The following is a 13,560-nucleotide window of genomic DNA, read 5'->3' as shown; positions in this document are numbered from 1 at the left end:
AAGCTGTTTTTTGTTAGCTACAGTCGTTCTCCACCATCCTGCCAAAGGCTGACTGTAGCAAAGGGCAGAAGAGTTGCCAGGACTCGAACCTCGGCCTTCTGGGCTACCAAATTGGGGCTCTGACCGCTACACCAAAGAAGAGCCAGGCAGACAGTCAGAGAACGCATCCACAACCCTACTGATGGCTACTCAGGGCTTTTTCTAGGATTTTTTGGCATGAGGGAGCATCATGGCAGGTTTTGGCCCCCGTGACTGAGAAATTTACTAGGGGCGCTCAAAAAAGTAATTTATATATATATATAAAAAAGGAAGTATGAGGGCGCACCCGCGGAGGTATGAGGGTGGAGCGCCCCTGAACCCTGTTCAGAAAAAGCCCTGGCTACTCCATCACACTGCCTTCACCTTCGGGAAGCGGACCCGTACACTTTACACACTCTTGGTGTCCCTCATGTACCACCAACCATACTTCTCCCATTACAGGATGCCCCACAATCAATGCTGGGATCCCTCACACTAGGGTTATGCATCCTGCAGTCCCTCGTATGGCTAACACAGCTGGGTGCACTTCCGATGAACACACGGCTGGTCATCCCACTTCTGACACCAGTTGTAGCGAAGGGGAGTAGAGTTGCCCCGCCGGGACTCAAACCCGGATCTTCTGTAGTACCAAATCGGGGCTCTGACCGCTACACCAAAGAGCGAGGCTTGTTGGCATGACAGTCAGAGCGCACTCACAAACCTAGTAATGGCCACTCCATCACAGGGAGAAAAACTGTTGCATTGTGATTGGTGGACCCAGGTCGCTGCCTGTTGAGGCGGTCTTTCAAGGACCAGGGCAAGACCAACACGCCACTCAAAAATACTTATGGCCATGTTAGGTGGGTTCATCTACAAAGCGGAATCCAAAAAAGTTGGGACACTTTGTATTTTGTGAATAAAATCAAAACGCTGGCATTTTCAAAACAAATAATATGTTAACAAGGTAGAACATTATGTACAGACAACAAATCAGTTGTTAAAGTGAAGCAGAATTATTGTTTTGAGGTAATTATGTGATCATTTAAAATTTCACCCTTGCAACAAATCCCAAAAAAGTTGGGACAGGGCCAATAAAATGCATTTTATATTAGATAAGACTAAACACAACACAAGGGATGAGACTGAACAGTTAAATACTTTGACTGATGGCATACTTTTATTCAAAAATTAGATATTTTGATGTGCGAGACATGATTTCAGCAGCTCAACTGATAGGTGTGTTCTTCAACTTGTTTACCTTTTTGTTATGCTTAATATGGGCATATCCTGACTGCAAGAAAACAATTTTGTGACCTGTTTACTCTTATGATGGAACCACACTGTTGGAACATAGTAGAGATTTAAATTTGTCACCATTAGGGGACAATACCTAAAGGCGGTGCTCCAAAATATAATGCCTTGGTAGCTATGTTTGCTGTTTAAAGTCTGTATGCATCATTTAACATTTATTTTAATGCTCTACATGAGTAAGAAGACCCTAACCAAGTCACCTCTGCACCCCCTTACCATCGCTTATGCTGTCTTTCAGACTGACCACTAAATCAAGCTGAAGTATTCATTTTCAATATAACCTGGAGGGTGCATGACTCCATAATTTTCAAACAGGATTAACTATTTTCCATCCTGTAATCAGAGGACAGTTTCACATGTCTCCTAGGTCCATAGAATGAGCTTTTCTGCATGTAACACTGTTTAATGTCTGCATCATGTGCATTAATCAAGTGTTGTGTTTATGGTCATTTTTTCGAGAGCTGTCATTGTTGGAGTGTCATAGTTTGCTTATTGACCACAAGTATTTCATGATCTCATAACTCATGCAATGATAACACAGAACTCTATATTACGGAAATAGGCCTTATATGCCTGCAATTTTGATAATTCAATCTTTCTGTGTAATAGATAAGTAATTAGTCCCTCAAAATCTTCACTGCTGAGTGCCACAGCCTTTCTGTGATGGTATTTTAGTTGTGCATTAATGTTGGCAGTCAATATAGTTCCTTTTAAAATATTCTTCCTTGTGTTATTTTTAGAATTATCCAACTATTACAACATGTTTTGGCCCTGTCCCAACTTTTTTGAGATTTGTTGCATGGGTCAAATTTTAAATGATCACATAATTACCTCAAAACAATAATTTTGCTCGACTTTAACAACTGATATGTTGTCTGTACATAATGCTCTACCTTATTAACATATTAGATGTTTTGAAAATGACAGCATTTTGATTTTATTCACAAAATACAAAGTGTCCCAACTTTTTTGGAATCCGCTTTGTAGTTTACGAGGCTATTCAAGTATACCAGTGTTTGCCCTTATCCAAGGTGCAAACCCTTCTAGAAGAACATTGCCCATTACTGATGGCTATAATGGCCAAATCATATTTTTTTAAACTTGTTTCGGCCATAGCATGGCCTTCACCATGGCCCATCCAAACCTACTCCTTTGCTCTGTTCATAAAATAAAATGTAATTGTTGCTTGACATGGGAAGTAAAAAGTTGTAAAACATACAGCCGCCCCGCCTGGGCTGCGGTGGGTTTCCAACAGTCAGCTGAGCCAATCATAAAATTTCAGCAAATAGGTGGACTCTTTCCCTCACCTTAGTTTGAACAGGAGCGTTGGATGTAACCAATGGTTCAAACTCAAAGTGGTCAACAATGATCCCGCACACTGTCCATTACACTTGCAATTTGTCAGGTGAAGGAGAAGACGACCTGAATGACCAAAACGGTGTGATGTGAACAACAACATGGCAAATCCAACGGACGGTGTGTAGGATATTTGTTTAGCAGACAATCATAACAGAAAAGCCCATTCTAGCTGGACATGGGAATGAAAACGTGGCGAAACTTACAGCCGCTCGGCCTGGGCTGCGGTGGGCTTCTTAGCTCCTCCGGTCATGGGCTCGGTGGCGGGTATGGCTGCCTGAGGCCTGCTTCGTGCCACAGGCGTCTTGAGGCCCTCGGTGACCAGCGAAGGGCCCGCGATGCTCTTCCCGAACAGAGGAGCCATCTCGGGGTCCATCACAGGCGCCGTGGTAGGCCTGCGTCTCAGTGCCGACTTCGATGGAGGCAGACTGAAGGAGGCCGTTTTGGAAGCTGTAACCTCCCGCTGTCAGGGTCAAAGGTCAAAGTCAAGTCAAAGGTTCAATCTCAATATCTAACCTCCCGTCCTCTTCTGTTGCTTGTGGCCTCGTGCTTTACTGACGGACCTGCCACATCTAACTATTTGGCATTTCAGTCTTTTTTGTTGTTGTACTTTTCTATTTTCAGTGTAAAGATCATGGGCTATGACTAGTTATTAATTTATTTCAGCAGCAGTGCTGAGTGAGTTGCTTTAAAACCCCATGTGGAGCAAATGAAGCAGCATGTTGGATGTAGAGAAACCAATGATTTATAGCACTTGACTTCAAGGTCTCAAAAACTAAGAGGGGGGATTTTTGGATTAACAAGAGCACATGTTTTCTGGAGGCGTTGACTGTGAAACAAGTCTGTTGAGTTACAGCTGGAATTAATGGTTCCCAAATGGGTCCCATTTGACTCACTTTGATTTGTCTAATACCAAAGAAAACTTTGTATTGCGTGATATACGAAATAGACCACTACAGAGTAGACCATTACAGCGAAATGACAGATTTCTTAAATGCATGTGATCTATTGGGCATGAGCCACCAGATTTAAAAAAAAAGTCAAGTCTGAGAGGGTCGAGTGGGGAGCCATTACAAAATCTGATGATTCCAGCAGGAAATACCCTATTTTTTTATTTCCCAAGTAACAGGTGTGTCACAGATGATTGAAACTTCACCCGTCTCCAATGTGCAACAACATCATAAACAACATCATCACCCTCATCAACAGCAAGAGTAATAACTAGTTCCCACTGGGAAACTGCCCAGGCGGAATCCGCGGCGCGGAATATCGCGCTGGGGGTGTGGTCACGGAGACTCCCATTGGATTCTCCCCGGGGCTAACTACGCTTCTCACCTACCTTCCGACCCTCGCGGCCCGGCCTGTGTCTCACGGCAGACAGCGGGCAGACCAAGCGAGATAGCAAACGGCGTTTGCACACATTACTCACCCAATATCACAACACAGTGTGTACATGGCTTAAATGCGATTGTGTTTTGGTCCTAGATAACATTTAACCCCCGTTATATCATTATAGTAGTACAGAAGTAGTCTAATATAAGCTTGTAGCTGCCTGGTTCTGGTAAAATGCTAAAGTTAGCTTACCCGGTAAGCTCAAAACATTGAGTGATCAAATGACAATTTGGGGTAACTATTGGTGTTACATAAGTTCGTGGTGCATTTTTACATCAATCCGTGATAGTCACGACATTTATAAGCATTTAGGGTCTTTAAATTAAGCAAAAACGTGATGTTGGAAATCACAGAAATCGCCGCCATGTTTTCCTAAAAAATGTGTAACTCTCGCCCTTGCAACCCATACGCCCATCTGATTGGTTATTGGACCATCAAATTTGCATGATATAGAGAGCTCGCTTATATCAAATCGCGCCCCGAGGCGATATTGCTTCACCTCCGCACTGTCAAGCGTGATATCGCCCCCATTCAAAATCAATGAGAGCGGAGGGGAATTTCTCTGTGTGGGAACGGGCCGTGACAACTACAACATCAGCACACACAAACACATACCTGTGTTCCTGCTGAGGGCACCACTGCCCTGGCTGTCTTGGCCTGGGCTGCGCTAGCTTGGCTAGCTGTAGTGCCGGCCCTGGATGTGGTGGCCTGGGAACTCGGTGGCCTTCTGCACGGTAGTGTGACTCTTTGGTGGTCATTCAGCCTGCCTGACTGCAGCCTCGCCCCCCATGGTGGATTCTTGGCCTGGGTGTTATTCTGAGCAGACAGCTTTGACTTTGACGTAGCCAGGCCGCCTGCTTTACTGCTACCATGTGACACCGAGGTGGTGGTGGTGGAAGTGGTTGAGATGCTGCTTATTGTCCTTCTCTGCATTTTCTCCGCAGGCTTTACACATTTAACACTGCAGTTAGCAGAGCTGGTGGACTTCCGTGTCTGCTGACCTGCTGTTTTGGACTGGTTGCATGTGACTTCGGAGGATCTGGATCTGCTGTTGGATCTTGTCTGAGGCTGCCTGGAATTAATGATACTGCTCTTTGGCACAGTCACTCGGCTGCTCGTTCCAGCACTGTCGTCTCTCTGCAAGGTGAACTTGAGCACTTGCTGCGGTTTCTTCTGTGCCTGCGGCCTACTCTGCAAGGGTTGCGATGCGGCCAGGCTTCGGAGTGTGGAGAAAGCGGGTGGTTTGGTGGAGGCGCAGGAGGACGCTCTGCTACTTAGAGATGAGCTACATCTGCCTTGAGACGGCAATGCAGCTGCCGCGGTGCCCTGCTTGTTTTGGCCAGGCTGGGCTTTGCCGGGAAGCGCTTTACCACGCTCGGACAGTGCAGGCTGCAGTGACTTTGACGGCTGGCGTCTGACAGGGCCTGATTGAGCCTTGCCCCCAACATATGCCGCTGTGACTGCATCAGGGCCTTTAACCATAAACTGATTGCGCACGGATGCATTGCTGTTGTTGTTAGCAGCTGCTAATGGAGCTCGTTTGCCAGGAGCCGTGTCTGGCAGCTTGGCTTTCATGGCACATCTGGCTTTTTGAGTGTGGGTGGTTGCTTCTGGCCCTGTATGTTTGTGTGTCACTTGGTTCTCCTTATTCTGTGGAAAAACACACACACGCACACGCACACACACACACACACACACACACACACACACACACACACACACACACACACACACACACGCACACGCACACACACCATTAGCTTGCTGCAATTTTAGACAATTTAGAATATGATTAAACCAATGATTCAGCACATTCTCAAACTTGAACTTGAGAGGCCTAATGATTAGACACAGTTCCAGCTTTCTGCCTGATAAGAAATGGCAAGCCAGTTAAAGTCACACTCCCTCACCCTCTCGAACTCCTTCACCCTTTGTAGTTTCTGTGGGTGCTCCCGACATGCCTGTCTGAAAACTTACACTCAAAACTTACACACAAAAAAAACATTTTCCACCAATCATGGTGTGAGACACTGGATACAATTTGAATAGGTTTACTGCGGTATGCACCCCCGCAAGGTCTATTTGGGACCGTCAACCAAAAGTTACGACTGTAAACTTCCGACAGTGTACCACAAATATGGTCAGGAGAGTGACTGTTTGCCTTTTAAAAGGTGCACTGTGTAAGATGGTTGCCAGAGTAGGTATTGCAACTAAGCTGTTCATTGGAACTGTGCTGTCTGCTGCCAAATTGGATCTTTTCATGAATATTTACTAAATAATGAACCAATATTTACTAGTATGATCAAATTACAGTAAGTTTTGCAGCTAAAGATGTGTCTTTTTTCGAAATGGCGGACAATGAAGAAGATCCCCCTTTTCAAAAGTGCAATTCTCCAAGTCATAATGAATACTTAGAATTTGTTGGTGGTGGTAAGTATTCATGAAAAATGCGAAATTTCTGAATGGGCAGCGTGAATTCTGAAAATAAACTACCAAAAATATAACACAGTGCACCTTCAAAGACTCCTTTTAGCGTTGGCTGAAGATAATTCACGAAAATCGTTGTCCCATTAAGCTGCTCCTCAGAGAGAGTCGAACCTTGTTGTATGACAAAACCATGCGTCAACAGACCAAACATATTATTGAGCAATTGTTGACCAAGCAAACTCTCTCAATCCTTATCTCCATCTTTTCTCTCACACATCCGTAACATTACACGGTCTGCTTATTGCCATTAATGCAACATGAATCATCTCAGCCGCAGTGAAATGTGCCTCTATTAAGAGCGTGCTTACACAATTTTAGCCCACTGTGAATTTGAGTTTGACAATGGCATTACACAGTCTGCTTTAATGCCATTAGCACAACATGAATCATTTCAGACTCTCCCTCAGCTCCCAAACCACCTTAATCTGTGACAATCTCACTCCAATACACAACTCAGATGCTTATCTCCTAACCAAAACCCCCTCCATCACCACATCACCCCCGCACTAACACACAGCATCTTCACTGGCTCCCTCTTCAATGTAGTGCATAACAACAATGATGAAAAGATCAAATTTGGGAATGGGCAGTAAAGTTGCAATGCCTACTATGGCCACCATCCTACAGGCTCTACCTTTAAATTCAGAATGCACTTTAAAACTGTATGTAATGTATTTAATATATGAATGCATATGTACTGTATGTCTGTATATAGGTCTGTGTCTTCTGTGCTACTAGGTCCCAGGTTCTGTTTATGTCAGTTGTACAATAGTCTTGTGATGTTGAGAGTATCTCCTGTCTTAACAAGTCTTGCTCAGGGATGCGAAATGAATTTCAGTGTGAACTGACAATAAACAACCGTATCTCGTGCCATTCGTGAAATATGTATGAAAAAAAAAACCCCAGAACAAATCAACTATAAGCTTTGTGGTGCCGTCACGATATAGCCTCTTTTGTCGTGGTTGGGTGACGAAAGGGGGAATTGACAATTGGGGTAGTTTGGTTGTGGGGGGAAGAATAATGGGGAGGGACGTCAACAATCAAGCGTGAGTGAAAGGTAACTGGAAACGGGACTCACTAGTTTCATCCGGTAATCAAACATTTCAAACAAGCAATTTAGGGTTAGGTTTAGGGTTAAGGTTAGGGACAACGTTGGAGGAAGGGAGAGATGACATGAAGCTGACACGACGACAGGGCTCCCCTCCTGGAATGCACGCTGCTCGGGTGCTCTCTCTCTCACTCTCGTTGCCTACGGAAACCACAAAAAACGAGGCTATATGGGGATGGCACCACGATGCATATAGTTGATTTTTTCGCGAGACTGGGCTCCAATAAAGTACGATCACATCATTTCGTACCGTAAAACACTCTTCCATACTTCGACAAGACCACCCAGGTCAGCAGTTTAATATTCTCAAAATGGCCTGTTCCTCATTCCCTCTGATAGTCATCCTCTTCCACCATCCTCCTAAGCCTACCCTTGGCTTTACTCTGGCTATTTTATTGCTACTTACTACTACCTCTTGGCATGTGTTTCAGTAAAATGAACATTGTTGTTTCACTCTAGAAACTACTGAGTTACAAATGTAGTCAAGTTACAAATGGTCAAAATAACACAAAAGATGCAATGTTTTCAGACCTAAAAAAAATCCAAAGAAAACATGATGATTTTCACTTTAAAACATAAAAGTAATGTGTTTATAGTGATGTGTTAAAGGGGTATGCCACTATTTTGGGGCTTAATACAGTTAAAATCGTTAGCTGGGGTTTATAAAGGTGGTAAAGTGTCTTATTTTTCATGTTAAGCGTTGTCTTGCTTTAAGACAAGTTAAAAGAGGGAGTATGTCGCTAAGCTAGTGAAAGTCAATGCATCCATGTAGCATTGCTACATGCTACACGGATCCATTGACTTTCACTAGCTTAGCGACATACTCCCTCTTTTAACTTGTCTTAAAACAAGACAACGGCTTACGTGAAAAATAAGACACTTTACCACCTATATAAACCCTGGCCAACGATTTTAACTGTATTAAGCCCCAAAATAGTGGCATACCCCTTTAAGTTCAGAAATGAATATTTGCTAGAATAACCAAGGATTTTTAACCACAGCTGTCATGCATCTTAGCATGCTCTCCGACAGTCTTTCACATCGTTCTTGAATTATTTAATTCCACCCCCTGTGCAAAGATCCAAGTTGCTGAGCTTTGTTTGAGGGCTTTTGACCACCTCTCTTCCATTTGATCACATTTCAGGGGTTTTCCATGGGACTTAGGCCTGGTGATTGCTGGCTATGGCAGGGTATTGATCAGGTGATTCTCCATCCACACCTTGATTGACACTGTCGTGCCGAAAAGCGAGTCCCTGCCAGAACACGAGTGCCTTCATTGAAACCAATGACCAATTTTTCAGATATGTTTTACCCATTTTTGCAGACAAATCCGACACAATTTAAGATGGAAAGCCTATCAATAAAGCATCTACATTCCTTCTGGAAGTATTACAAAGAGCTGGTTGCAATTTCATTATTATTTCCATAAAATAATCGAAGAAGTGTCATAACAAATGTTACGGTTTCATTCAAATAGCTCATATTAAGTGGAGGACGAGTAATGTTTCATAAGCATATTTTTAGTTCATAAATTATGTAATTAATTCTGCAAAAATTAGTATAATTTTCTCTCAAAAAATGTCATTGGTTTCAATGAGGGCACTCGTGTTCTGGCAGGGACTCGCTTTTCGGCACGACAACACCTTGCATTGTCTGTGAAAAGCACTATACAAATAAAATGTACTTACTTACTATGCCCCAACACCTATACTTTCTCACAATAACACTTGACCGCCCCCCACACACATTACCAGTCAGTGTTTCCCATACATTGAGGAAACTATGGCGGCCCGCCATAGTTTAAATTTGGCCGCCATAGTTTCCGAAAATGTAAAACATTTTTTTTTGTTTTTTTACGATTTTCGTTTTTGTTAAAAAAAACGATTTGAATTACGATTTCCTTCCCATTTTCCTCCTGGAGTAAATACATCCTATAGAGAAATCCACAAGTGCTTGAAAGACAGAGGGATCAAAAGCCTAATCAAATTGTTGTAGTTAACTTGGGTTTGGGAGCAATAAAAAAACCTTCAGAGAAGGGACAGTTGGGATGAGTTTGCTAACACTCCCCAGGCTTTGTTTTACAGTTGTAATGAGTTAGGTGACAGGCCTTCATTGACTGAACCGAGGAGACATATGGCTGCATATAGAAGTGAATGTGTAATGAATGTGAATATAGGCCCTTTTAATGGGAGGAATTTTGAAAAACTGGCCCTGTGACCAGCACCCCTCATGTAGAATGTGTATGCCTATGTGTGTGGGGAAAAGGCATAGCCTACCCTCTTAGACCCTTTCTGTCTATGCGTTAACAATTCCACAGTACTCTTAAATTCTTATCTCTGCTCCTATTTTTTTTTTTTTTTCATTACATAGACCCCTGCATGAGGGACGAATGAAACTGTGTTGTAAACAGAAATGATTCACTGTACTGCATTTTTTTATATAAATGACAATGTACTACTATTATACATGTCATGGGTAAAATGTTATGTAGCCTTATTTCTCAAAATATAAATGGCTGAACCGTAGGCCTGGGCCTATAGTTTCTCCATGCGGCAATGTCATACTGTACTCATTGTTTTGCCATTTTGCATTTACACTGCGTGAATACACCCCCCCCCCCAAAAAAAAGGCCCACATGAAAAGGACCCCGACCCGGGACAAAAATCCCGGCTGCCCCCATAGTTTCCAAAATTTCTGTGGGAAACACTGCCAGTGGAGTGGACGCATCTTATTTCACGTATGTTTTACTTTCAGTAATTCTATGCATGTGGCAAATAAAAGTGTTTGGTTCTTCCTCCCTTCCAGCCCCTCTGCATGTCCCAGTAGTACTTTAAAGCTCCCAGTCATTCTGCTCCACCGCTCTGGAATTCAATCCACCCAACATTCAAAACATTGTCTCACTTCCCAAGGGAACAGCAAAATGTACTCAAACCCTTCTGTTCCAGTAAGCATATTCACTCTGTACGGCGCTCCTGGGTCTCTTTTATGTTTGCCTCATCTCCCTCAGATGCTGAGCTTTATACACTTAAAAAAAGAATTGCATGTGTGCCGTCTTTAGTCCAGGAAATGTTTTTTTTTGCTCAAATCCGGTACTTCATTACTTTCACAATCCACTCCCTGTGAGATAACACTTCTGAAGAAAAAGAGCATGACCTGGAGCTGGCCAGTCAGCATGAGCAAGATAAGGCACCCCTTGCACCCGTGTTTGAAAAAAAGAAAACTCGAAAAACTGATGAAGGTTTAGTACCGAAACGTCGTTCATTAAAGCAAAACAGCAAAATGGTCAGTGTGCGGGAGTTTTTTCAAGTTGTCTGCTGAGTGACCCATGGGCCATATCTGACGCACATGCCAGCTGAGATGTGCGAAAAAAATCCAAGTGAAAAAAACAAAGAAAAAATACAATAAATACAAATCTAATAAAAAAAACAAGAGTTTCGTTGTAAAATGGTGTATCTATGAACCATTTTTCACTTTTGCATTTTATTATTGGAAATGACTGTTCAGAAGTCCTGTCATCTATACTGTATGTGAATTCTTGCCATTCAAATATTTGAGAACATACTTTTTAAACCTACATAAAATGTATTTTGCTATGCAATGCAATGGAATGCCCAATACAAAAATGACAATTTCCCAAAATGTTCCAAAATGGATGTGCACCATTTTGCAGAGAAACTCTTTGAGACAACAAAGGCTCCCACACACTGTGTACACATTTGCAGAGTTTTACTTGCGACATTTCGGTCTAATGACCTTCTTCAAGCAATTCAACATTGGTGACCCAGTGGTTCCACTCCTAATGAGGTGTGTAAGAATTCCTAAAATAGCAAAGAAACTCTTTAACATGCTCTGTCATGACCAGTCACTCCCCAAATGTGCATGATTTGTGGGTGTTTTGAAGTAGATTTGTGGCAGTAGCTCGTGGCAGTTGATGATGAGATGCTGCCAACTGAACTTTGGCATCCAGTTCTAGCTCACATTTCGGTTGCAGAACACATGCACAACACATGGTATTGGTGATTGGGGATTGAGGGAATGTGACAACATCCTAGCTTGGCTAGCATGACAACAAAGTTCTTGCAAGCTTCTAGATTGGCCAAAGTATGGTGAACTCAGATTTGTCAGAGGATGCGCTTAAGTCGAATGTTTTTAGATGCCTATTACAGGGCAAATCTAAAATCAATCATCAGACCACTTTTCCCTCAGACTTAACTACCAGCCAATGGCCAATGATAGAACTAGTGCATTTTAGCCATAAACCTGGCACTTTGAAACATTGGGAATGCTAGATTTTAACAACCTACAAATCTGAGGGCAGTTTGAAATATAAGATGTTAGCCAGACAAAATCTTTGGATTTTTTTTATTCTTAAAATGTGCATTTAAAAAAAAGTTTTATGATGGTATTGTAATGGCTTTTATAGCATTTTGGAAAATAACTCTTCAAATATTGTCTTGTCAATGTTATACGCCAGTGATATTACTTCACTTTCTTGAGGTGCGTTTCTGAAAATCTTGTCAACAAAAATATCCTCTGAAGGCTTAGAGAACAAAGCAAAATACTGCAATAAAACGTTGATCAATTTTGAGAGACTTCTGTGAAGAGGTGGGATCATTTCTCACTCTCCTAACATCTGAGGAACACCTAGTAATATTTTCAGATTTTTTTGAGATGTAAACACGGCAAGAGTTGGTGAATTAGCGTGGAATGACCCAATAACAAACTTACAGTATGTAAGCATCCACTGACTCATGAAGGTGATCAACTTGTGAATATTGCCTAGTAAGTTTTCCTTTCCCAGACTGATGAAGGAGGAAATAGTGTGCTGTGAAGAAGCGCCTTGGGAACTTTATTACTGAAGGCAAAAGTCGTTGTCTTCTCTGAATGCTTGGATTTAACTGCATATAGCCACTAGCTTGATGTTAACTGCGCATTTTTATGCTTTCAGTGTGTGTGGTGAGCACATCCACCCTCACACAAAATACAACCCTACAACCTCCAAATACACAGACGCCTGCACAGGATGTGACGAGGTTTTGATTCAGTGAGAGAGAGACAGTGGAGTGTCGGAAAAAGACCTCAGGCCTGAAGCGCAACTGGGACCCGGCGTACGAGCATGGTGTGGTGTCTAAAGTGCATAAAGATGACATAAATACTTGAACACAGACTCAGGTCCAGACTCAAAGACTCACACTCTTGCTTTATTTTGGCCTTGGTGAGATGAGTAGATACAGATGGGAATTGATGGAAAATTCCATTATAGTCTGAACCAAGGAGCCTAAAAACCACTCCAGTAAATGGATGAATAAATAGGTGAGATCTAAAAATGTAAGAAAATAAAATGAGACATTACAAGGAATAGCAAGTAAATAAATAGGTAACCATACCACTCCAATAAATTACAGTGGTGCTCATATGTTTACATACCCCAGCAGAAAATAAGCTTTCTTGGCAATTTCTAACAAAATATGAAGGATTACACAAAACCTTTTTTTTCACTCATTGCTAGTGACTGGCTTAAGACATTTATTAGCAATCTTCTGTGTTTACTCTTCCAAAAGCATGATCACAACCCAAACTACACAAATGACCCTGTTCAAAAGTTTACATACCCTAGTTTCTGATGCTGAATATGGCCCTGTTTAACATCAAGGACCGCTCTAAATTGTTTGTGGTAGTTGTGGATAAGGCTCTTAATTTTCTCAGATGACAAAACAGCACATTCTTCCTGGCAGAATGGTTGTTTCCTATAATATCGTTGGGTGTCTTGCTGGAACCTCACATTTGAGGTTTCCCCTGAGTGGCTCAATGATGTTGAGATCAGGAGAGTGAGACGGTTGCTCAAAAACTTAATTTTATTCTTTCTGAAGCTAATGATGGGTTGATTT

The 13,560-nt window shown here is 42.3% G+C and overlaps 1 protein-coding gene across 1 annotated transcript in view; it reads right to left on the bottom strand.

The window, feature by feature from the left end:
- The window catches only part of ckap2l (cytoskeleton associated protein 2-like), a 45,452-nt gene that overhangs the window by 22,010 nt on the left and 9,882 nt on the right, over positions 1–13,560 (bottom strand). Inside the window, exons 4-5 of the mRNA XM_063195659.1 lie at positions 4,693–5,727; positions 2,892–3,148 (exon numbers count right to left, since the gene is read on the bottom strand). Of these exons, the coding sequence (XP_063051729.1) occupies positions 2,892–3,148; positions 4,693–5,727 (1,292 nt within the window). The remainder of the gene's footprint in view (positions 1–2,891; positions 3,149–4,692; positions 5,728–13,560) is intronic.

The sequence above is a fragment of the Engraulis encrasicolus genome, chromosome 3 (genome assembly GCF_034702125.1).
Source record: "Engraulis encrasicolus isolate BLACKSEA-1 chromosome 3, IST_EnEncr_1.0, whole genome shotgun sequence".
Classification (NCBI taxonomy): domain Eukaryota; kingdom Metazoa; phylum Chordata; class Actinopteri; order Clupeiformes; family Engraulidae; genus Engraulis; species Engraulis encrasicolus.
The sequence above is the reverse complement of the archived record's forward strand: the minus strand, read 5'-3'. Positions and strand labels throughout refer to the sequence as shown.